Consider the following 23901-nt stretch of genomic DNA (forward strand, 5'->3'; position numbering starts at 1 on the left):
TAAGTCTTATCGAGTACAATGGCCCTTGATTTTTAGCAAACCGCGCTTGAGATGGCAGCCTTGCAGGCGCAGCTTCGAGTTGTTGCGCCGAGCTAAGCGGTTCACCGAACCGGGCTCCTATCTGCTCTCTCTCCAGCCCCACATCCGCCCCGCCAGTCAAGTAGTATTCAGGGGGCTCCTTCTACCGTTTGAGCTGTCACAACTCCCGTCCCAAGCACACCCCAGCTGCCTCTAGCATGTACGCATGCGCCCTGGGGACCGCAATAGCTGGGGGGTTACGATCTTAAAAGTATCCGATCGCGCGTAGATACCGTCTTACTCCCCACCCCACCCCCCGCGCGCGATCCCTTTCTTGCAGCTCCGCCGTTGCAACATTCTCCCGCAATCGCCCAACGTTCTAAAACAACAAAGAACGCTTCCCCACACACCCCACCGCCTTCCCACGCTGCCGCAACGTTCGATCGAACCCCGCAACGTTCTATCCGCCGCGGCGGCTCGTTTGCAACGTTCTATTCCACCCCTCCTCCACCGCTGCTGCCGCCGCCGCCTCTTTCTTCCCCCGCCCCGGATCGTCGCAGCGTTCTATCCCCTCCCCCTCCTCCCTCTCCCTCTCCGGATTGTTGCAACGTTCCATCCGCTGCTTGCTCGCCGACGTTCCAAAGCAGGCCGCGGACGTTCGATCGGCAGCAGCAGCAGCAGCAGCAGCAGCTCCTCGGATCCTTTTCCGCCCTTTTCCCCCTTTCTTTCAATCCGCATCCTCCGGCTCCCACGCTCTCCCGTCTCTTCCCCCCTCACGTGTCCCGGGCTCCCAGCTGGGGAAGGAGGGGAGAGAGAGAGAATCTCTCGCTCTCTTTCCTCCTCACATGACCCGAGTGTTTGTCCCCGTGATCAGCGCCTCGGCTCCCGTGTCTCCTCCGCGTCCCCTCTACCTCCATCCGGCGTGAGATTTAAACTTCGTCCCCTCCCTACTCCCCTCCCGCCCCCTTCTCCCCCTGGTTCTGCGGGGGTCTTTCCCCCACCCCCTCTCCCTCCCCCTCCCTTTCCCCCCCCTTCCCTTCTCCCCCCATGGACATGCTGGATCCCGGCCTGGACACAGCCACCGCCTCCGCTGCATCCAGGTAAGGGGGAAAGATCCCACGACACCCCCATTTAGCAGGGCTGGGGGGGAGCTACGGCACCCAGCCTTCCCTCTCTTCTCGGGCCTAGCGAGGGTGGGGGAGGGGAGAGGGAACCAGCCATGATCCTCCTGCGGCGGCGGCAACAGCGGCGCAGAGAGAGAGGGGGAGAACAAAATGGAGGACGAGGCAGAGCTAAGGCTCTCCGGGACGGGGGAAGTGGGACGAGGGTGGGGGAAAACGGCAATTCCAGGGGACGTGACCTGGGCTGAGAACTGGGTGTCTGGAATAAAAGGGAAAGTGTGTGTGCGTGGAGAGAGAAAGGAGAGGTTGTGATCAGGAGGACTCCGTGCCATTGTAGGGTGAGAAGCAACGGGACACCCCCCCCCCAAAAAAAGCCCCACACTCGCACACGCACCGTCCAAGATCTGAAATGCATTGTCAGGAGGGCTGGTGAAGGGGAAGATAAATCTTGGGTTTGTGTGCATTTGGAGAGGGGTGGGGGTGGGGAAAGCATTCAATGTTTTGGTGGGGGGAGGGAGGACACAAAACACTGATTGGCAGGTAAGGGCTGGGAACGGGGTAAGTGACTCTGAACAGGCAGGAAGCTGCCAGGGTGATCAGAAAAAGTGGGGGTGCGATTGTGGGGCTCCAAAGGAGAGGGAGTGATGGGGGTGAGGAGAGGGTGTTAAGTTGAGAGTCCAGCAGTATGTTGTAGTGGTTAGAGACTCGGGGTTAAATCCCACGTTGTCCTGAATGTTCTGGAGTGACACCCCCAGGTATGCTCTCGCTGCCTAACCCTACACCACTGGTTTGTTAGGATTAAAAGGGGGGGGAGTGCACATTGCGTTCCTCATTCTCCTCCCCAAGCTCCTTAGTGCAGGCATGGGCAATGTGTAGCCTTGCTTTGGGCTTCAGCAGCCACCATCCCCAGCGAGGGCTACTGGGACTGTGGCTGCTGGAGAGTGGGGTGCTGGGAGTCGTCCATCACAGCAGCCCAGGGGTCAGATGTTCCCCAGCCTTGCCTCGGTAGAAGGGTGGAACAAAGTAAGAAAAAGGCCTTGCGGGCTTAGCAATATGGTTCCAAACACCAGTTCAAACGCTGCTGTTTCTGGGGGTGTTGTGTGAACACCTGATCACCTACAACATGCGGTCGTGACCATTGTGCATGGTGCATACATTATTGGAGAACTGGGATTGGCTGCTGCGTTTCCTTGAGAAAGATACACACCTGGTGGGAAATCCAAAAATACTGCAGTGCAATGCGGTCTGTGTTAGGACAACCTTCCCCAACTTGGTGACCTCCTGCGCTTGTGGGACTGCAGCTGCCATCCTCCCTGAGCATTGATCATGCTGCCTGATGCTGGTGGGAGTTGTAGTCCTAAACATCTGGAGGGGCACCAGGTTGAGGACAGCCACCCTAGGAATAGTCTTTGTTTCCTTCCGGGTTGCAGTGCTGTTTCAAGGAGAGCCGTCTACTCTGTGGCAGTTGGGCAGAACAGCCAGTGCAGAATTGTGCTGTGCCTTGACACTCCCCTCCCATGGCTCCGCTCGCCTATGGTGAGCAAAACTGGATTCCGGGTGACCAGGCAGTGAAAGTTCCATAATTTAGAAGAGAGGGGGCTTAACCATGGGCTTAACCACAAATGACTAACATGAGCTATGTGTGAGGCTGTAAGAGCTACTGTAGGCAGTAATATTTGTGAATCGATTTGCAAGACTGAGTTGTTTTCATGGAGAAGCAAGGGCATCCTGGAATTTGCCTCCTGGGTGAACGCATTTGGGAGGGTAAAAAGGTAGAGTCCCTAGATGATTGTTGGGACTGTGTGAGGAGAGGGTTCATATGGAAAGGAGTGGTTCACCAAATGAACCCTGGGAATCCAAGCTTTCTTCATTTCATCTGCCTAGTTTGTTGTTGTTGCTATTGTTAAACCATTGGGAGTCGGAAATCTTTGCAGATCTACTGCACATGCAAATCAGCCTTATCTAGGGCTGCCATCATACATCCAGGTTTTTCTGGACACATCTGGGAATCGGGCTGCAGAATGGCATCTGGGCCAGCCTTTCTCAACCTGTGGGTCCCCAGATGTTGTTGAACTACAGCTCCCATCACCCCTAGCTAGCAAGGCCAGAGCTCAGGGATGATGGGAGTTGTAGTCCAACAACATCTGGGGACCCACAAGTTGAGTACCACTGATTCTGGGTGGATTTTTGCTGAAATGGCAACATGTCCAGAATAACCCGGATGTATGGCAGGTAGGGCGATTATTACAGTCATACCTCAGGTTACAGATGCTTCAGGTTGCGCTTTTTCAGGTTACAGACCCGCCAAAACCCGGAAGTACTGGAACAGGTTACTTCTGGGTTTTGGGGGTCGTGCATGCGCAGAAACGCCAAATCGCAACGCGTGTGTGCGCAGATGTGCTGCTGCGGGTTGCAAACATGCATCCTGCATGGATCACGTTCGCAACCCGAATACTGTATTAGTATTTTTTAATTCTTAGTAAATCCAAGAAAAGCACCAAAACATTTTTTGGGTGGGGGAGATGCTCCCCCCAGAATACTCAACAACTTGTTTTAAAATGGACCTGTATAGATTGGTGGCGCTGTGGGTTAAACCACTGAGCCTAGGACTTGCTGATCAGAAGGTCGGCAGTTCGAATCCCTGTGACGGGGTGAGCTCCTGTTTCTCAGTCCCTGCTCCGGCCAACCTAGCAGTTTGAAAGCACATCAAGTGCAAGTAGATAACAAGGTACCGCTCCGACAGGAAGGTAAATGGCGTTTCCGTACGCTGCTCTGGTTCGCCAGAAGCGGCTTAGTCATGCTGGCCACATGACCTGGAAGCTGTACGCCGGCTCCCTCAGCCAATAAAGCGAGATGAGCACCGCCACCCCAGAGTCGGTCACGACTGGACCTGATGGTTAGGGGTTCTTTACCTTATAGACTGGTTGCTATTCTTCACCTCCCTATTCCTGATGTAATGTGTTGATTCGCCTGATATCACCCATGACTTCTTCCCAGAGATCTTTCCTTCAGCAGAACACACACACACACACACACTTTGTATGTATAGAGTTTCCTGGACCTTTCGCCCACCCAAGCACAGGCTTTCAGCAATATTTGCTGCATCATGTGCGTTCAGACATTATTGCGTCGAGGTGGGGGGACCACCGGGGGAAAGATGCACAGAGGCTGGCAGGATAACAGCTTCCTTGAGGAAAAGCGGCTTTTCTGAGTTTGTTGTTCAGGACGTTAGACTGGGCCTGGAGAGACACCTGGGCTCAGATCATCGCTCAGTCACAAAATTCACTGAGTGACCTTTGGGCCAGTCCCTTTTGGTCTACTCAGTCTACCCCAAGGCATGGTGAAGAGGATAAGAGGGTGGTCCATGGAACTTCATGCAAGTGAATAGTTGGGCTGCAGAAAGAGTAATAGGGTGCTTCTTGCTCCCGTGTCAGGCATGTGTGTGTGTGTGTGCGTGTGCGTGCGTGCGCAGATTTGCAGATTTGTCATTTTTGTGGTGTTATTTACAAGGCTGGTGGTATGCGTAAATACATACTGACTTTCACGCTCAAAAATCACACTGTTAGCCACTCCTAGACCAGAGTGTTGGCAGATTTGTGCAGATGTTGCTCAGGCCCAGCTCCCATCACCCTTGACTGCTGGTCACATTGGCTGAGGCTGCTGGGATTTGAGACTCCCACCGTTACCTGGAGGAACCCAGGTTAGCCACCTCTGTGCTTCCTCAGCTCTTGGCAGCGGTAGAAGGTGAACAGACAGGCAGGCATCTCTTAGACGCCATCAACAGAGGTGAGGCCCTAGCCCTGTTGGTGAGACATAAGAGAAAACGTAATAGGGCTTGCTACCCCAGATTCTTCTTCCCCTTCCCCTTCTTAAACTCCCGGAATTGATTGGGGTCATTTACTGGGGTTTAAATAAGGAGAGAGAAAGCTCCTAAGCAGGGGTGGGCTCTGTTGTGAACGGAGAGGAGCATGACTTGACGGGAGATGCCAGAGTTATCTCATGTGATTGTTGGTGATGCCAGGAGAACCATTGGAAGCTGCTTATGTAGTGTCAGGGGTGGGGACGCCTCAGGCCTCGGTGGGGAGGGAAACTGCCTCCTTCCAGCCCTCTTCGGGATTCTCCCCAGAACGCTACCCTTCTCACGAGCCCTACTTTGCACCCTCCGTGGGTGTTCTTACCTGGCTGGAATGGGATCCAGTGGAATGGCGCATAGAGAGTGGAATGCATCTGAGAAGCATATCTGCTCCACACTGACTGGCAGCAGCTCTCTCGGGTTTTAGGCAGGCGTTCTCTCCCCTTAAAAGTATCTGGGGAGGCCAGGGATTGAGCTTGGGACCGTTTGCATGGAGAATATGTGCTCTCCAACTGACCTGTGACCTTTCCCCAGGGCTGTCCCTTTCCCAGAAAAGGCTGTGAAAGCAAGGAGAGGGACTGCGCTTACGAGATCAAGGAGGCAGTAAAAGGAGGTGGGGATGAAGAGTCTTGCGAGTTCTAGTACCCAGTGTATTGGGGAGGGGTTGGCCAGGTTTTTTTTGGGGGGGGGGCTCTGGGCGAAATCTTACCTGGTGGACCCCTTTGTAGGCCCAGACGAGTGTACCTGGCTGTGGCACTCTAGACAGCACCATAGCTGGGTGATCTTGCACCCCTGGCAGAACCGTCGAGATTGCATCCCCTTAGCCACAGACAACTCAACTCTTCTTTCCGCCTCTCCTCCAACCCCCGCCCCTCCACCCATTCAATTCACCCTCTATTTAAAACCATTTCTTATGAGGCAATAATCAATATTTATGGACATATTTTTAGCCAATTTTGGGGGGGGGCCCCAATCACCTGCATGCCTGGCGGGGGCCCACCTCACCACCCCCTAGCTACGGCCCTGGACAGCACGAGGCAGCTTCGAGCTGCAGTCCAAGGGCATCTAGAGGGTCAATCCTGATGCAGGGCAGACAGAGAACAGTCCCTGTGGTTTCCCCCCAACATCTGGTCTCTGAGTTTCCATGGCTAGTCAAGATGACCTTGACATCAATGTCAGCTCTGCATCAACGGTCTTCCCAGAAGTGCGTACCAGTCACATAAACCCAATTTTATTGAGACCTCCCGTAAGTGCCTTTCTCTCTTCTGTACTCAAGTTCCCACATCTTATCCACAGACATTGCTTCTCCTCCCGCCCCACAATCCGGCCACCTCCCCAAACTCAGCTGCTATCCCCACAGGAGGTGAGAATAATTAGGACCCTGTTGCGTACCAGGCAGTAATAAAACGAAGGGCTCCATCTATTTTGTGCCTGTTCCAGTCATTGTGGAATCCTTTTTTATTATTATTTAAAAAACCACCCTTGCGTCTAGTGTGCCCTACATGCTTTCAGCCGAGCATATTGGGGATGGGGAGAAGTGGAAAGGCAGGGTCCCCCAGGAGAAGGGGTGGGTGACGGAATAGAGGCCCAGGTGCCATGATGTCTCAGTGAAGCTCAAATGACTCATAGAATCACAGAATTGTAGAGTTGGAAGAGGGTCTCCAGGGGTCATCTAGTCCGACCCCCTGCAGTGCAGGACAGCTTCTCCAGGATGGCGGCTGCCAAACGTTTTGAACTCTCAGTTCCCAACAGCTTTGCAGGCGTGATCAGGGCTGATGGGAGTTATGGTCCAGCAACATCTGGAGGGATGCATATTGGGGGACAGGCAAAGAGCCTGCTGGATCAGGCGAGTGGTGGGGAAATTAGAATTAAAAAGAACTCCTGCCTTTCCTGCTACTCATTGTGTTTATGTGGGTACACTGCAACACCTACACTGAATTCCTGGATATCATAATAGTTGGAGTTTTGGGGCGGCAGGGAGACGGTTAGCAGCAAATCACTTCTCCAGGGGCGAAGAACCAAAATAAAAGGTTTTTGAATGAACCAAGGAGTTCCGTATTTGGGCAGTGGATGTGTCACTCCTCTTTATTGCCTAGATCAGCCTTTCTCAACCTGTGGGTACCTAGATGTTGTTGAACTACAACTCCCATCACCCCTAGCTAGCAAGGCCAGAGCTCAGGGATGATGGGAGTTGTAGTCCAACAACATCTGGGGACCCACGGGTTGAGAACCGCTGGTCTAGGTCTTTTCATAAAATGTCAGTCATTGGTGTGGCTTTGTTCATTGGCTAGAAACGCTGAAAGGCATGAGCTAGGCTAGTTTCTCACCAAACAAGTGGAGAAAATATCTCCTACCCATTTTGCCTCGGGTATTAGGCTTTCTACAAGCAGCTTACAATAGCTGGGTGCCTGGTGATTATGGAAGAAGGGGATTTAACTGTTGCCCTTGCCCAGCTCTGCTTGTGCCCCCTCTGTGGCGCAATGGGTCAATGTGTTTGGCTGTTAACCAGAAGGTTGATGGTTTGAGCCCACCATGGGATGGTTGTGGGCGGAATTCCTGCATTACAGGGAGTCATATTGGTGACCCCCGGGTCCCTTCCAACCCCACAATTCTATCATTCTAAGAGCATCTTGGGATCTGAGAGTAAGGAAGGCCAGATCTGTTACTTGAGAATCTCCTGGGTTTTCCATCTGAGCTGCATTCCTGGGCTGCCAGAAAGGACCTTCTCCATGGCAGAGTCTGGGCTGGGACTAGCTACCATGGTGGCTTCCAGGCATTGCAGAATCCAACTCCCATCTGCCCCGGCCAGCCTGGCCAGTGGCCAGGGATGATGGAAGCTGTAGTCCACAACATCTGGAAGGTACCACATTGGCTACCCTTCACCCAGGCTTTAGAGCAGAGTTTCCCAAACTTGGATCTCCAGCTGTTTTGGGACTACAGTTCCCATTATTCCTGACCACTGGTCCTGCTAGCTTGGGTCCTGCAAGCTTGGCCCCCCAGATGTCATTGGTCTTCAACTCCATTGTCCTTCACTGCTGATGGAAGTTGGTGTCTGAAGGGCGCCCTGTTGGCTAGTCCTGGCCTAGACTCTGCCCTCTCTGGCATCCCAGCAAGATCCTGGTGGTCATGATCATCTCTGTGGTTGGGGATGATGGGATCTGGAGGGTCGCAGGTTCCCTACTACGGTTTTCGCACTCTCTTCCTAGGAAGGCCCACCGCACACTTCCATCTCGAGTCTGCCGCTATGTAGACCCGTTTCATTTCACTCATTGACTTTCCAAATTCCAGTGAGCCTTGGCCATGCTGATGGGGACTGATGGGAGGTGGAGTCTAGGAAAAACAACACCATGGTCTAGGAGTCACTGGCCCCTAAGCACCTCCCTGGACCACGTCCATGGTATACCTACAACACAACCCTGAACCCTAACCCTTAAGAAGGATATGGAGGTAGCTTTTGAGCTCTTTAACCCAGCCTTTCTCCTCTGCATTGGGCACCTTCCCTTGGCGTCTCGGTGCCATTCCTGCTCTGCGCCAACGTCCTGCCGAGATACGAGCCTTATCTCCCTCTGCCAGCGCGAAGAATTAAGATAGCCAAATGCTTTGCAGCGCCTCCGTAGCTGCAAGGCCGGGCGGTGTGTGCCTTCCTTTATCCTGTCTCCGTCAAAGCAAAAAGAGGATATTAAGACCGAACCCTCGTGGCAGACATCAGCGCAGGGATCTCTGGCTTTCAGGAATGCGCGGGCTGAATATCAAGCTTCCTTGTCACCGATAGCGAGCAGGAAGTGAGGCTGTGTTGCTGCCCACTCCAGGGAACGGGGCTGGGTTTCTAGGCTCTGCACAGTGAGAGATTTGCAGGGGCTGTTAAATCAGTGGGAGAAGAGCTTGGCAGAGGGTGTTTTAGGGGCATTCTGTTGCCCAGGCAGTGTTAAGATTCTGCATGGAGGGCAGTGGAATTCTGGAGCGTCTTGTCCTAATGAAAGTTGGTCTCGTCTGCACAGAATTCCTCTTATTTTATGCAATTCTGTTCCTTTTATTTTATGCAATTCTATTCTGCAATTGGGAATGAATGAATGAATCCTTATTTGCATCAGCCACCAGCCATAGCAATAATCAAAATGTGGTGTACAGAGGATAAAGGTAAAAAGTCAATTACAGTGGTATCTCAGGTTACATACGCTTCAGGTTACATACGCTTCAGGTTACAGACTCCGCTAACCCAGAAATAGTACCTCGGGTTAAGAACTTTGCTTAGGATGAGAACAGAAATCATGCTCCAGCGGCGCGGCAGCAGCAGCAGGCCCCATTAGCTAAAGTGGTGCTTCAGGTTAAGAACAGTTTCAGGTTAAGAACGGACCTCTGGGACGAATTAAGTACTTAACCCAAGGTACCACTGTATATAAAATGCATTTTGGGGGTTTGGGGCAATAGTGAAATAATGGGTCTTATTTTAATTGCCCTGGCTAAAAACCTTGCAACATTTGCTGCACCTGCTCATCTTTATCTGCCAAGAGAAAGGACACTGTAACAGTGGTTGGGCGACCCGGAGTGGACAATAATAGAGGGGTGATAACCTCACTCCTCAAATCTTTATAAAGAGTGCAAGCCAGAAGGACATGCACCACCAATTAAGTACTGCCATCTCCACAGGGACATAACCGTGGAATTTTTTGGAATCGTCCCCAATGTACAGCCAAAGGCGTTATATTCAATCTTGCGGGAGTAAAAGCACAATTCTTGCTCCTACATTTTCCTTTGGTCCCATTTGCGCTGGACATTTAAAGCAGCATCATGCAACTTTAAACCGTCACAACTTTCTCCAAAGAATCATAAGGAGGTGTCATGCATCCCCCCCAACCACAGAGCTAAGATTCTCAGAGCTTCCCGCAAAGAGGGGTTGATTTTTCACCTACTCTGGGATGGGTAGCTCTGTGAAGGGATTAGGGGTCTCCTAAAAACACCCCTAATAAACTCCCCATATTTCTTTGGGGAAAGCCATGATTGTTCAAAGTACTATCATAGTGCTATAAGGTATGGGATGAATGTGGACTGCAGTTCTTCTGAATGAGCTTTCGGAAGAGAACAAGGCCCAGAGCTGACCTCTGCAGGCTTAGATTCTATCTCGGCTGACAGTTCTTTTTCTTCTCTCTCTCTCTCCCACCTCCCTTTGTGTTACAGCCACGAGAAAGGTCAAGAAGGTGAAGAGGGAGTCGAGCTGCAGGAAGGTGAGGAGGGGTCCTGGGCTGGCCCAGAAAATGCCCAGCCAACCTGCGTGAGCAAGTTGTAGCCCCCGCTCGGGGAGGGATTTCTACCGCCAGGGCACCGCCCGATAAGTAAGGCGTACGAAATGTCTGTCTGTGAACAAAGCTGAATCTCTGGCCTCCTCCTGTCTGGATCCCACGGGGGCAGTGTGTTGGCAGCTGGAAGCCCAAATCTCCCCGGTCCCCTGCAGACCCACACAGCCCTAGAGCCCTTCTAGCATCTTGTCCTTCACTCAGGCGCATCATGCACAAGATGTGTGGCGAGGGAAAGAGGAGGGAAGCAAACCCTTTCTTGCCATTTGTACGTCAGGGTTCGTCCTAGTGCATTTGCACTTCACAGAGTTTTGTGAGCAAGAAATAAAGGTCCCTGCCCCAGAGAGGTTTCATTCGACCACCACCTTGCTGTTGTTATTCCCTCCTCCTTTTCCTTCAAGATGTTCAGGGAAGCATACACAGAGATTCCACTCTCTCTCTTGCACAGACAAACACACTTCTGTCATCACAACAACCCTGTGAGGTGGGTTCAGCTGAGAGGGTGGGTGGTCTGAGGTCACTTCATAGAAGTTATATGAGCCCAGCCTGAACATACTCTTTGCTCCTTCATATTCTCCACAGTTTAGACTCCTCGGCCTTTGGTGGATATTTAATGTTATCAAAATAGCTGTCCTTCCCACAAGGTAGTGACGGTGTGCTAAGTAGCAGCCTGCACTAAGGCACATTTTGCGGACAGGATGTTGGTTTCTAGAACTGACATAAATGAAAGGGAAGTTGAAACTAGTTCAGGGCTTTAAATTCTGGAGTGGCAGGTTGTATAAATAAACCCACTACATGACTGAGATCAAGAGTGTGTTGTGTGGCCTAGACTGTTGCACCCCCCTCTCCCAAATCTGATGGGTTCCCCTGTGGGAGGACACCCCAGTAACCAAGCAGAGCCGCAGTCGCCAGAGTGACACCTCCACCGAGTTTGGTTCAAAAAAGGCATTTGATTATAGGCAGGAGAATAGGCTGTGGCGTGAGGGTTGATGCCCACAACAGCTGATGTTATTAATATCATTATTATCAGGAAGTCTGGGATAGCTCAGTCAGTAGAGCATAAGACTCTTAATCTCAAGGTTGGGAGTTTGAGCCCCACATTGGGAAAAAGATTCATGGGTTGGACTAAATGACCCTTGTGGTCCCATCCAAAACTGTGATTGATTTGTTTCTTACCATAAAAATGTCTCCAAGCGATGAGTACAAAATCGTACACTATAGAAGATTTAAACTGCACCAGAAAAATAAAAAGAACCTTAACTGAACGAACTGAAAGTGCTTATCTCTCAATAGCATAAAAAGGACCCACCCTACTAAATGATGAGCACTGATGCAGGCTGGGATATAATCATACCCCGTGACCCCAATTATGTTTGCGTAAACAGGAACACCTTTGGCACTTAAAGGTTAATCCTGATGTCGCCAGGGGGATGGCATTCCGCAGTTGGGGAGCCACCACTGAGAAGCCCATTCCAGGTCACAAATGTGCCTGTTAGCCCCCAAAAGGCTGGCAAACCCCTGCAGCAGCAACGACAACACCTGTGTCAATGAGGCTGGTGTGCCGCTAGGGAGTGGCCCAAAGCTGGCAGTAATCAATTTCCTTTCTCTCTCTCCCAGGAGACGGCACAAATGCAGATGAGCAGACTGCAGTGGCCATCGCCAGCGTCCAGCAAGCAGCCTTCACAGACCATAATATCCAGTACCAGTTCCGCACAGAGAACAATGGAGGACAGGTAGCAGACCCCTCGTCAGGGAGCTTGGCTTTTAACTGCGTGGGTACGGCGGAAGGGGTAAGAGCTTCAGGCGCAAGGGCATTGGCCCCTGGGCGGCTTCCCGCTGCCGACTGGCCAGTCGTCACATTCCGAGGAGTCACATGGTGTGGCGCTCGTGGGACCGCACCATTTCATTATCGGGGGGGGGGGTTGTGCGTGTCATTGCATGATTGAATATATTCCCCAAATGTCTAGTCGCAGCATTGCCCACATTATTAGAGTGGGGTGGGGGGGTCCCTATAAAACCCGCAAGCTCCAACCGTTTATTCTCAACCCCTCCACTCCAGTTTAGCCAAATCACAGACTCGTAAAATTGCAGAGTTTGGAGGAACCCCGACAGTCCAACACCCTGCAGTGCAGGAATCTCAACTAAAGCATCCATGGCAGATAGACACCCCTTGCCTCTGTATCGCGAGGACCAGAAGGACATGATCACTTCCTCCCAAGGTTCCCAGTACTTCCAAATTCGCCAGTCAGTTCCTCCCTGTTGGTGAGGACCAGGCCCGAGACGGATGATCCCCTTGTTGCCTCTCACATTTTGGGAAATGAAAGTGTCTCAGTTATATGCCTCAGTGACATTCCAAGACGAACCATTACGAAAGATGGGGGACAAACCCGCATCACAAAATGTGGGGACACCCCACCCCCCACACCCCTGGTAGCGCTCAAGCAATGGTTCCACTTTCCCTGACATACTTTCTGTATGCAGAATTCTGTGCTTGCTTTCACGTGAGGAAACGGTTGGTCTTCTTCATTTATTATCACCCAGGAGAATCCCTGAAGGGCTTGTAGCAGTGTGTTTCTCCTCTTGAGTAAATCTCCTCTGGCTTCCAGAGATTTTAGCAGATGTTGCCATAACCTTAAGAAATAGAAAATTGTATTTGTGTGTTGTTGTTTTTTGCTGTGGTTTAGTTTGGCCAGTGTCCAGATTATGAGTCCCAACAGCGCAAGGATTTCCACTGGAACAGCAGAACTTCCACCCCACCTCACAGGCCACACCCTCCTCAAGTCTACTCGGGAGGGCTGGGGAAAACCCGGAACAGGCTTAGGGGGCAAGGTGGTGGAAGCAGGAAGGATGTACTGTTGCACAGGTGTAAATCCTTGCGCTGGCAGGATTTGTTAGTTGGATATCGACCACTGAAATACTCTGGGATTCTATATTCGGTACCGTTCTCCATCTTACTGTTTCTCCAGCTGAGGACCCTCGTTGCACACCAGGAATGGTCGCAATACAGACATGCTTTGATTTGACTTCTCTGTGGGACTGTCTTCCCCCTTGTCAAATTCTGCCGGAAGACTGACTTGCTATTTTGCTTCCTCGCTGCCAGGTGACATATAGAGTCGTTCAGGTGACGGACAGTCAGCTGGATGGACAGACAGATGCGACGGGGGCAGTCAGCGTGGTCTCGACGGCAGCTTTCACCAGTGGCCAGCAAGCTGTTGCTCAGGTGAGAGAGAAGCTTTATTGGGGCCCAAAGGTGGCACCAGATGCCTTGCTTTTTAGTGATGTGTACTCCTTCCATCCAGTTCAGTCCATCAATCAAGTTGTTGCTCCAGTCAGCATACTTCACAATAAGAGCTGTGTGTGTCAGATAGCTCATTAACATAGGACACAGATGATCCCTTATTAACAGGTAGGAGTGCTTTATTAGGTTGCTGTTCTTCTGAAAACAGTGGGTTCCTCATCTGCTGGCTGATAACCTCTGTTCTTGTGACTCCATGCCTCCATTTTGGCTACATAAGGATAACTGATGTCTGTTGAGGTCCACATTTCTTTGGGGGGAATTTGCTGAAGGTTGCATTTGAACGGGGGGTGGGGTGGACCAAAGTGAGCAAGTCTTTCCCCCTTTTTCTCCCTGTGCAGTGGGTTCCTGGGGGAGGAATACAGTTGGTACCTCAGGTTACAGACGCTTCAGGTTACAGATTCCACTAACCCAGAAATAGTACCTCGGGTTAAGAACTTTGCTTCAGGATGAGAACAGAAATTGCGTGGTGGCGGCACAGCAGCAGCAGGAGGCCCCGTTAGCTAAAGTGGTACCTCAGGTTAAGAACAGTTTCAGGTTAAGAATGGACCTCCAGAACAAATTAAGTTCTTAACCTGAGGTACCACTGTAGATCTCTCCTCTCCGGAGAGCTGAACTGATCTTTTGCGTGATACTTCTCCTTCTCACCCCCCCCCCCAAATCTTCCTTCTGCTTCTCCAATGTTTCCATCTCCCTCCTCCTCAGCCCCTTGACTCTGTATGTCCTGTGTTTAGCTTTCCTGGGTGAAGATTTAACATGACAGCCCTTATCACTTGCCTCAAATCATCAAAATTCCTTTTAACTTATCCAGGACTGGCCTACTTTTTATTATTTTGGAAGGATTTCCCACTCAATGACCACAAGAGGGCAGTCCGAACCTGGAGCATCCCAGTCAAACCTCGTTCTGCGGCTTTCTGACTTTCTCAGATCGCACTCTGGTGCTGAGATGTTTTGGTAGACGTGCCAGCTCTGTCCCTAGAGGACTCTGCACTCTCTCCCATTTGCATTAGAATATAGTTCAGCAACTGGTGGCAGGACGCAGCTACTGGTCTCTCCCCAGTGCCCCAAACCAAAAAACCTTTCCTGCACACCTGTGTTTTTATACGGAAATCTGTAGCCACCTGCCTTGGCCCATTATCCCAAGGAATGTACTCAGTGGCTCATCAGCACTTTAAAACAGTGCAACTAGAAATTGTTATCAGGGCTTAGTGGTAGAACATCTGCTTTGCTTTCACCCCCCCAAAAAGTACACCTTAATTTTAAAACCATGTGCATCAGGTCTAATAAATCTAGGCTGAAAAGAAAAGAGCTATCTATTATTCCTCACTTGCAAGTTTTATGAAAGGTTAAATAATAGAATAACACGAATAGCAATCATTAAGAGTGCAGCTGTTGACTAAGTGATGATTTTGTAAAATGGAATGCAATTAGAAGTAAAGAAGAATATGAAACGCAGTAATATAAGATGATAAGGAAGTATCAAGAATGGCGTGTGGAAAACCACTTAAACGAAGTTGTGATACTTTGGAAACAATTAGTATAATTGGGTTAAAATTGGGAAATCAATAAAAATAATTGGAAAGAGAAGGAAAGGAAAGGAAAGGAAAGGAAAGGGAACGGAAGGAAGGAAGGAAGGACGAACGAACCACAGTCAAAGTGCTGATTTTGACCTAAGAAGCCTTAAATGGCTCAGAACCGCAATACCTCAAGGACCACCTCTCTCCATATGAACTGACCCAGACCCTGAGATCATCTTCTGAGGCCCTCCTTTGTGTGCCTCCTCCATGTGAGGTCCAGAAGGTGGCAATACAAGAATGGGCCTTTTCTGCGGTGGCTCCCTGTTTGTGGAACGCTCTCCCCAGGGACGTTCACCTGGTGCCTTCCTTATACACCTGTAGGCACCAGGTGAAACCGTTCCTCTGTAACCAGGCCTTTGCCTGATTGACATCCAAGGCCCTGTTAAATGTGTTGCGAGAGGGGTGTGTGTTTGTTCTTGCTTTTATTACCTGTGTGGCTGGTGTGTTTTTTCTGCAGCCTACCCCGAGATCTTCGGATGAATGGTTTTAGCTTTCTTCCGTCTCTTCTTTCCAGGCTGTGATCCAGAACCCCTTCAGCAATGGCGGGAGCCCGGCCACGGACGCCGTCAGCGGCGAGGCCCGGTTTGCGTACTTCCCTGCCTCCACGGTGGGGGACGCCACAGCGGTGTCGGTGCAGACGACAGATCAGTCGCTGACACAGGCCGGAGGTAGGGAAGTGAGAAGGCCCGAGCCATCTTCTTTCCGGAGTGGCATCCTGAAGTCTGGTCCACAAGGGGCAATTTGCAAAGGGGCCATCTCCACAGACCCAGGACCCATCCACACCATCCATTTAAAGCAGGATTGTACCACTTTTAACAGCCGTGGCTTCCCACAAAGACTCTGGTTTGGGAACAGTGCTGAGAAGGTTTTAGGAGGACCCCTATTCCCCCCCCCCCCGAACTAGAATTCCCAGAGTTTCACATTCCAGGGAATGTAGCTCTGAGGAGAATAGGGGTCGCCCTACAACTCCCAACACCTTTCGAGGTGGTCGTACAAGGCTCTCCCTCTCCTCACTTTATCCTTGCCATGACTATATTTGAAGTCATCTTCAAATATCTCAAGGGCTGTCACATGGGAGATGGAGCAAGTTTGTTTTCTGCTGCTCTGGAGAAGGGCAGGGCCCAAACCAATGGCTTCATGTTACAAGAAGGGTGATTCCGACTAAACACAAGAAGAGCTGTTCGACAGTGGGGAGATTTTAAACAGAGGTTGGATGGTCCTTTGTCATGGATGCTTTAGTTGAGATTCATATATATAATAACATCACAGCACAACACAACAACATAATATCTACATGGTGCTTATGGAACAACTTTCACCTTAATATCAGCAAGACAAAGGAGATGGTGTTGGACTTTCGGAGGAAGAGAGGAGAACTAGCCCCGCTGTACATCGGGGAGGGCTGTGTGGAGAGAGTCTCTTCCTTTAAATTCCTAGGGATTTATCTCAGTGAAGACCTTACTTGGAAAATAAATACAACCCAGGTGGTTAGGAAAGCCCAACAGAGACTCCATCTCCTCAGAATATTGCGAAGGAACGATGTCAATCAACATTTGATGATCTCCTTCTGCCGGTCAACAACAGAAAGTGCTCTTTCATACTGCATCCCGGTGTGGTACGCTGGTTTGACATCGACTGATAGGAAGTGCCTACAGAGGGTGGTGAATACAGCACAAGGTATTATGGGCTGTCCCGTGAATCCTCTGGATGAAATAGCAGAAGAAGTTTGCCTCAGGAGAGTGAGGAAAATTCTCAGGGATGATTCACGCCCTGGCCGGCACTTTCTTGATCTCCTGCCCTCAGGCAGAAGATATAGAAGCATGCTTAGTCGCACCAACAGGGTGAAGAACAGCTTCTATCCGTTGGCTGTTAGCCTGCTGAATGAAAAGATAACAACAGGGCAACTGACTTTCGGGTTTGGTGGGCGTGCGTCAGTAAACGAGGGGAATTAAGACTAAGAGAGCTGAGTGGGGGGTGCTCGTGTAATCTCACTGTATACATGTTGTACAAGTGACAATAAAGTATTTCAATTTGAATTCCTGCATTGCAGGGGGTTGGAATAAAGGACCCTCGGGGTCCCGTCCAACTCTCCGAATCTTTGACCCCGTGAGGAAGGTTAGGCCGAGAAAATGTGACTGGCCTAAGTGAGCTTCATGGCTGAGTGGGGATTCGAATCCAGATCTCCCCGATCCTAGTCCAACACTGAACCACTACACCTTCCTTTCATTGAGCTCAAGGCAGCATATACTGGCTGCTCGTCCCCTGCTCCTGTGTTCTCCTCACAAGAGCCATGGGGAGTGAGTGGCCCAAAGGCATCCAGCGCGGTTCATGTATATGTGAGTGGAGAGTTGATCCTGGCTTATCCCAGTCCTAAAACAAAAGGGTGGCAAGGGTTTCTCCGCAGCCAGCTGGCTCTCCCTTCCTCTTGCTGTTCCTTTCAAAATAGCAAGCTTAATTTCTCTTCTGTGTTGCTCCCCGTAGGCCAATTCTACGTGATGATGACCCCGCAGGACGTGCTGCAGACAGGGACGCAACGTACCATCGCCCCCCGAACCCACCCCTATTCCCCGTATGTATGGCTCCAGGAAGGGAACAAAGAGGGAGGGTTGACAAGTCAGGAGCACGGCTGTCTAGCTCCCTGACCCCCAATGATGGCTGTTCCCAAAGGGCCAAGAAAGCGGGGAGCCAGGGAGCCAAACTAAGAGAATTGGAAGCTGTGTTACACTGAGTCAGTCCATCCAGCACAGTACTGCCTGCACTGGGCAGGCAGTGCTTCTCAAACTGTAGTCCATCTGTTCCTGGACTACAACTCCCATCATTCCCAGCGAGCAGGGGATGATGGGAGATGTAGTCCACCAGCAGCCGGGGACCCAAGTTTGAGAAGCACCGCTGTCGGGTTTGGGGCAAGAGTGTCTCCCAGTCTTAACTGGAGATTCTAAGGACTGAAGCTGGGACTTTGGGATGCAGCTCTACTTAACGGACCCCAGAAACTATGTTTGCATCCCCTTTTAAAGGGCAGGGGGCGGTGCATTGTCCCCATGGCCCACGCTCTGCTGATGGGAAGGGAGATTTGGAGCGTTTTCCTTGCCCCTTTCATATTCGCATCCTGGCACCTCTGCTTCCGAGACGTGAGCAGGTTCTGTGCCCCCTTCCCTGTCCCCCTCCTGATTTCCCCCCTCCCATGCCTTTGCTTTGAAAACCTAGGAAAATGGACGGGACGCGAACGCCGCGGGACGAGAGGAGACGAGCCCAGCACAACGAAGGTGCGCAGAACAGCCAAACAGCCTGAACCATCCTTTAAAAAAAATTAAAATAGCACATTCAGATCGTTCTGGGATTTCTTGCCCTCTGGGGCCACAGAACCTGAGGAGAGGGTTTTTACGTGCTTGCAGGGACAGCCACACTGCCAGCAGCCTCCCCCGGAACTTAAGCTTAATTTTTTGTAGCAGGGTGCTTTTAAGGGGGGCGGTTCCCTGTTTTTCTTACTTCCCATCAAAGCTGTGCCTCTCCTCACCCACGCTTCCTTAATTACCAGGGCCTGATGCTCTTCACAAGCACCCGCTAATAACTGTGGCGGATTTGAGTTAGCTCAGTTCTTCATGGAGGTGCCATTTCCACCCAAACACCCCAACCAAGCTGGTACTCTCCATAGGCTTCGGTCTACAACTTTCACCAGCCCCTATCAATATGGCCCAAGGGTCAGGAATGATGGACACAGTAGACCAGCATCATCCCCAACTCACGGGATTTCACCTGGCGGTGGGGAACCTTGTAGCCTGCAGCCCAGCTGTGGCTTGTGGCTTAATAATTATAATAATTTTGGATGTGTTGTAAGGTTGGATTTCAGCTGCCCTGAGGTGCACTTCCAAAGCTCTCTTCTCCTTTGATTGGGTTGGGTGATTTGCTGTGGCCCCTGATTTATTTATTTTTTTGGGGGGAGGGGGGTGGCAATGATTCTAGAAAGGTACAGTAGTACCTTGGTTCTCAAACTCAATCCATTCCGGTAGTCTGTTCCAAAACCAAAGCGTTCCAAAACCAAGGCGCGCTTTCCCATAGAAAGTAGTGCAAAATGGGTTAATCCGTTCCAGACTTTTTAAAAAACAACCCCTAAAGCAGCAATTTAACATGACGTTTACTATCTAACGAGACCATTGATCCATAAAATGAAAGCAATAAACAATGTACTGCAGTCACACAATCAATCAATCAATCAATCAATCAATCAGTAGCTGAAATGGGTTCCACACAGTCACCAAAAAAAGCAAAATAAATAGCAAAAACAAACAGATCTCAGCGTAACACTCAAAACAGAAGCATGGCACTCAAAATGGAAGCGTAACAGTCAAAACGGAGCACGTTCGGCTTCCGAAGAAAGTTTGCAAACCGGGGCACTTCCGGGTTTGCAGTGTTTGGGTGCCAAGTTGTTTGAGAACCAAGGCATTTGAGAACGAAGGTACCACTGTTTGCTTTTTTTAGAAAAATTCCCTTGTCTAATCAGTTCTCTGTTTTCTCTTTGCCTCCCCCTGTCTAGTTGAACGAAGGAGGCGGGACAAAATCAACAACTGGATTGTCCAGCTGTCGAAAATCATTCCAGACTGCAATACAGACAACAGCAAGACGGGGGCGGTGAGGGCAACTTCTGGGCAGGACATGAATGCCGGGGGGGGGGTGTTGTTGGTTTGGGAGGAGTCACTAGCTACTGCTGCAGGTGGCAGGCTCATTCTTCTTGGGACAGTTTATATTGGGAGAGGCTGTTCGAGGGGGGTCTAATGCCCTCTGTCCCCCACCCCCCGGCTGTCAGATTCTATTGCAGCAGGCAATTTTACCTGCTCTGATCATGGCATGGCATTTAGGAAATGTGTTCTGTGTGTCCCCACAGAGCAAAGGAGGCATTCTGTCTAAAGCCTGCGACTACATCCGTGAACTGCGCCAGACGAACCAGCACATGCAAGAGACTTTCAAAGAAGCTGAGCGGCTGCAGATGGACAACGACTTGTTACGGCAACAGGTACCTGAGCCCTCCAAACCTGCCTTCCCCAGTGTCAGGAAACTGACATCTGAGCCAGAGGCGGAGGCAAGGCTCTCAAGCGATGCTGGAGAAGGGCCCAGTAGGGAGAGAGGCAGCTCATCAGCTGGGGAAGGAAATCAGCGTAACACCAGGGATAAAGGGGGGCAGATGGGGGAATCGGCAAGGGGGCTCCAAGACTCCTCGCCGGAGACCAGCGGGGAGAGCACGGGTCCTCCGCTACCCACACCCTCCCTGTGCAGAAGGCTTCCGCGCAGGGAGAGTAGGAGGAGACTTGGGGTCAAACAGCTTTTATGCTGGAAAAGGTTTAAGAAACGCCCACTGACGGTTTCTGCTAGCGACTGAGGCAGCCACGAAGTAAAGGGCTGTCCAGACAGAAAAGGTTTAACAAGGCAACATAGCCAGGAGTGGCGGCAACTTACGCACGAGCAACCCCTATATTCATTACACCCAGTAACAAAGACTCATTGCTGAGATGGCCTAGCCTACTCACAGGGTTGTTGTGATGATAAAATGGGGAACGCGATGCGCACCACCTTGACATGACCTCCTTGGAGGGGGAAAGTGGTATACAGTGGTTCTCGAACTTAATCTGTTCCGAAGGTCCGTTCGAAACCAAAGCGTTCCAAAACCAAGGTGCGCTCTCCCATAGAAAGTCATGCAGAATAGATTAATCCGTTCCAGACTTTTAAAGACAACCCCTAAAACAGCAGTTTAACGTGAATTTTACTATCTAACGAGACCATTGATTCATAAATTGAAAGCAGTAAACAATGTACTGCAGTCACACAACCAGTCATTCAGTAGCTGAACTGGGTTCCACAGTCACAAAAACAAAACAAAAAGTGCAGCAAAAACGCAAAATAAATAGCAAAAACAGACAGACCTCAGCGTAACACTCAAAACAGAAGTGTGGCACTCAAAATGGAAACGTAATACTCAAAACGAAGCACGTTCGGCTTACGAAGTAAGTTCGCAAACTGGGACACTTACTTCCAGGTTTGCAGTGTTTGGGTTCCAAGTTGTTTGAGTTCCAAGGCATTTGAGAACCAAGGTACCACTGTGTAAACATTTTTTTTAAAAAAAAACTAATTACCTCTCTTATCTCCCCCCCCCCCCCGCGCCCCACAGATCGAGGAGCTGAAGAACGAAAACGCCCTTCTCAGAGCACAGCTGCAGCAACATGGGATCGAGATTGTGGGAGATGCCCCTGGGCAGTAGCCCCCCCCCCCAGCTGCCCACTTTGCCACTGCCTCTTTACACAGGATCTCAGCCTCCAGTTCTACTCATCCTTTTGTACAGAGAACCCCCTCTGCTCTGAACGAACGTTGCCTCCCTTCCCCTCGCGTTGGGGGTAAACCGAGGGGAGCGGCAAAAAATCCGGGGGAGTGGGGGGTGGAAGAGCCTGATCAAGGGGCTCGTCAGCCCAGCCACGCCAGCCTTCTCCCCCCAATCTCACTTCCTGTTGTCTTCCCCTCCTGACTTCCTTCCTCTCCTTAGGATACGTTAAGATTAAACAGACAAAAGATGCATTTTTTTATAGTAGATTTTTAACACAGGTTAGCCAGTTTCCACTTGCCTCCCCTTTTCCCCACTGGATCTGTGGGGTGGGGACATTCGCCCCCTCCTCTGAGATGGGCTGTTTCAAAAGCTATCGGATTCTATCTTCTTTCTTCTGACCTTCTTGCCGGTTCGAAGCCTCCCTGAGGGCGAACCCATCGTGTTGATTTGGCCCCATGGGGGGAAAAAAGGAGTAGGGGTTTGGGTTTCTCAGGTTTGGCTGCTAGCCCAAGAGTGGGTGAGGTTGACCCCCCCCCCCCCGCGGTTTGGACACGATCCGCAGGTTAAGTAGACACCCCACCCCTGCCTTTGAGGTGCCCTGAAATGAATGCTCTTCAGGTGAAACTCTGTAGCAGGTTAGTTGGAATTGGACTTGCAGTCAGGCCAACGGCTTATTTTATGGAGGGAGCCTTGTGCCATGAACCAGGGGGAGGTTGCAGTTCAGTTTTGCCTCTCCGGCCATGTCCACTAACTCTACCCCACTCCAAAACTTGTAAAATAATAATGATTAAGGCACAACAGAGTTCAGTCCTAAATCTTCCTGCTGTCTCCCTTCCTTCCTTCCCTCCCTCCATCCCTTTATTTCCTTCCTTTCCTTCTTTCTCTTTCCTTCCTTCCTTCTTTCCTTCTTTCTTTCTTGTAAGTAAACTCTTATTTTATTAGTTCCCAAGCGCGTTTGTATAGAGGTACGGTGTTTGTATGATAGCTGAAACCCAGGCCATTAGAAAGAGGTTTTCTTAGTGGTGGATTGACTTGACAACAGGGTTGCTTTTGTGTGTGTTTTTTGATATTATATAATTTTTTAATTAAACTTCAGCAGTGTTTTAGATTTCAGGTTAAGAAAATAATAATAATCAGGAGATGGGTTTTGTTTTTTTAAGAAAAGAAGCAATCTCCTATATTTTGGGTTTCCTACCCCGCCCCCTGCTTTCACACAGAATTTTTTTTAAGAAAAGAAGATAAATGGTTCCTAAAAATTATAAAATATTATTATTGTAATAGCAAGTTCCTTAGGTTTGATTTTTTTTGTTTGTTTCATTTTATATCTCTATATACCAGCCCTCCTGGAAAGAAAAATTACATATGTCCAGGATTGTAACTGGATTTGTGGTAATGTTTGTACCCAAATATCAGTCTTGCTCCAACCCTCTATGAATGTGAGGAGGAAGAGATGAAGAGAGGTTAAATCGCAGGGGTTGGGGGAAACAAATGGTATATCAAAAAAGGAAAAAAAAGTTGGCTTGCAGAGTTTGATCGTTGGAAAGTAGGAAGAAATTCTGTTTATATATAAAAGGAAAAGAGAAAAAACCTGCACAGAAATAATATTGTATCAAATCGTTTTGTGGTTTGACGGTGTTTGTGGCTACGTGCGGGGACAGAATGAAATTGTTTGGCGGTTCCCTTTTCTTGCACCCAAAGACCCCAGTTGGACAACCAGGGGTTTTCAGCTCAGTTGCAGTAGCAACCGTGGGGTGGAGTGGGGGGGCCCCCAGATCTTAATATGTTGTTTATTTGTTGCATTTATATCCCTCCTTTCTTCCAGTGGAAGTGCAAGGTGCTTTACATAGTTCTGCCTCTCCCTCTTCCATCCTCACAACAATCCCGTGAGAGAGGGACCAGCCCGGTGTCACCCTGTGGACTTTGCGGCCGAGTTGGGACTGGAACTCTGATCTCCCAGGTCTCGGCCTAAAACACTAACCACTACACTACACTTTCTCCCAATCCCAAGGCTTCCTCCCAAGAATCTCTGAGGGGATGGCATCGCCTTCTGCCACAATAACTCTGTGCGATAGGTTAAGCCGAGAGATGGCGGCTAGCCCAGGGTCACTCACCAAATGAGATGGCTTCCCACAGTCCTAATACCTCTATGCCACATAATCATTGTGAGCCGTTGGCTAAAGACACACTCGGTCAACTAGTGCCCCCTAGACCTGCCTACAGTTATAGCTTTGGTCCATTAGGCCTTTTCCAGCTGCAGGCTCATTGAGACAAATCCCCCCAACTTCCTGTCCAGAGTTTGTGGTGCCCTGTATCTCCAGCAGGAAATTACCTTAAGAACAGCCTGCTGGGTCCGGCCAGTGGCCCATATGGGTCAGCATCCTTCTCTCCTAGTTGACCAGCCAAGGTGCCTGAGAGAAACCCAGCAAGCAGAATTAAGAG

General features: G+C 50.3%; 1 protein-coding gene across 3 annotated transcripts; it reads left to right on the plus strand.

Annotated features, from left to right (window-relative positions):
• The first annotated feature begins 601 nt into the window (after positions 1 to 601).
• Positions 602 to 23080, plus strand: USF2 (upstream transcription factor 2, c-fos interacting). 3 transcript variants are annotated; one of them, XM_083515287.1, is made up of 10 exons: positions 602 to 1118; positions 10168 to 10214; positions 11901 to 12016; positions 13384 to 13503; positions 15670 to 15823; positions 17637 to 17724; positions 18360 to 18418; positions 19687 to 19781; positions 20035 to 20194; positions 20636 to 21026. In XM_083515287.1, the coding sequence occupies exons 1-10, from the start codon at positions 1066 to 1068 to the stop codon at positions 20653 to 20655; spliced, it is 912 nt and encodes a 303-aa protein (XP_083371413.1). In that variant the 5' UTR covers positions 602 to 1065; the 3' UTR covers positions 20656 to 21026. The 3 variants fall into 3 exon arrangements, with proteins under 3 accessions (XP_083371413.1, XP_083371411.1, XP_083371412.1); XM_083515285.1 differs by lacking the exon at positions 20636 to 21026 and adding an exon at positions 21313 to 23080 and having other exon boundaries at positions 605 to 1118; positions 11901 to 12073; positions 20035 to 20163; XM_083515286.1 differs by lacking the exon at positions 20636 to 21026 and adding an exon at positions 21313 to 23080 and having other exon boundaries at positions 609 to 1118; positions 20035 to 20163.
• The last annotated feature ends 821 nt before the right edge of the window (positions 23081 to 23901 follow it).

This window comes from Podarcis liolepis (genome assembly GCF_965112155.1).
Source record: "Podarcis liolepis genome assembly, chromosome: 7".
Lineage (NCBI taxonomy): Eukaryota > Metazoa > Chordata > Lepidosauria > Squamata > Lacertidae > Podarcis > Podarcis liolepis.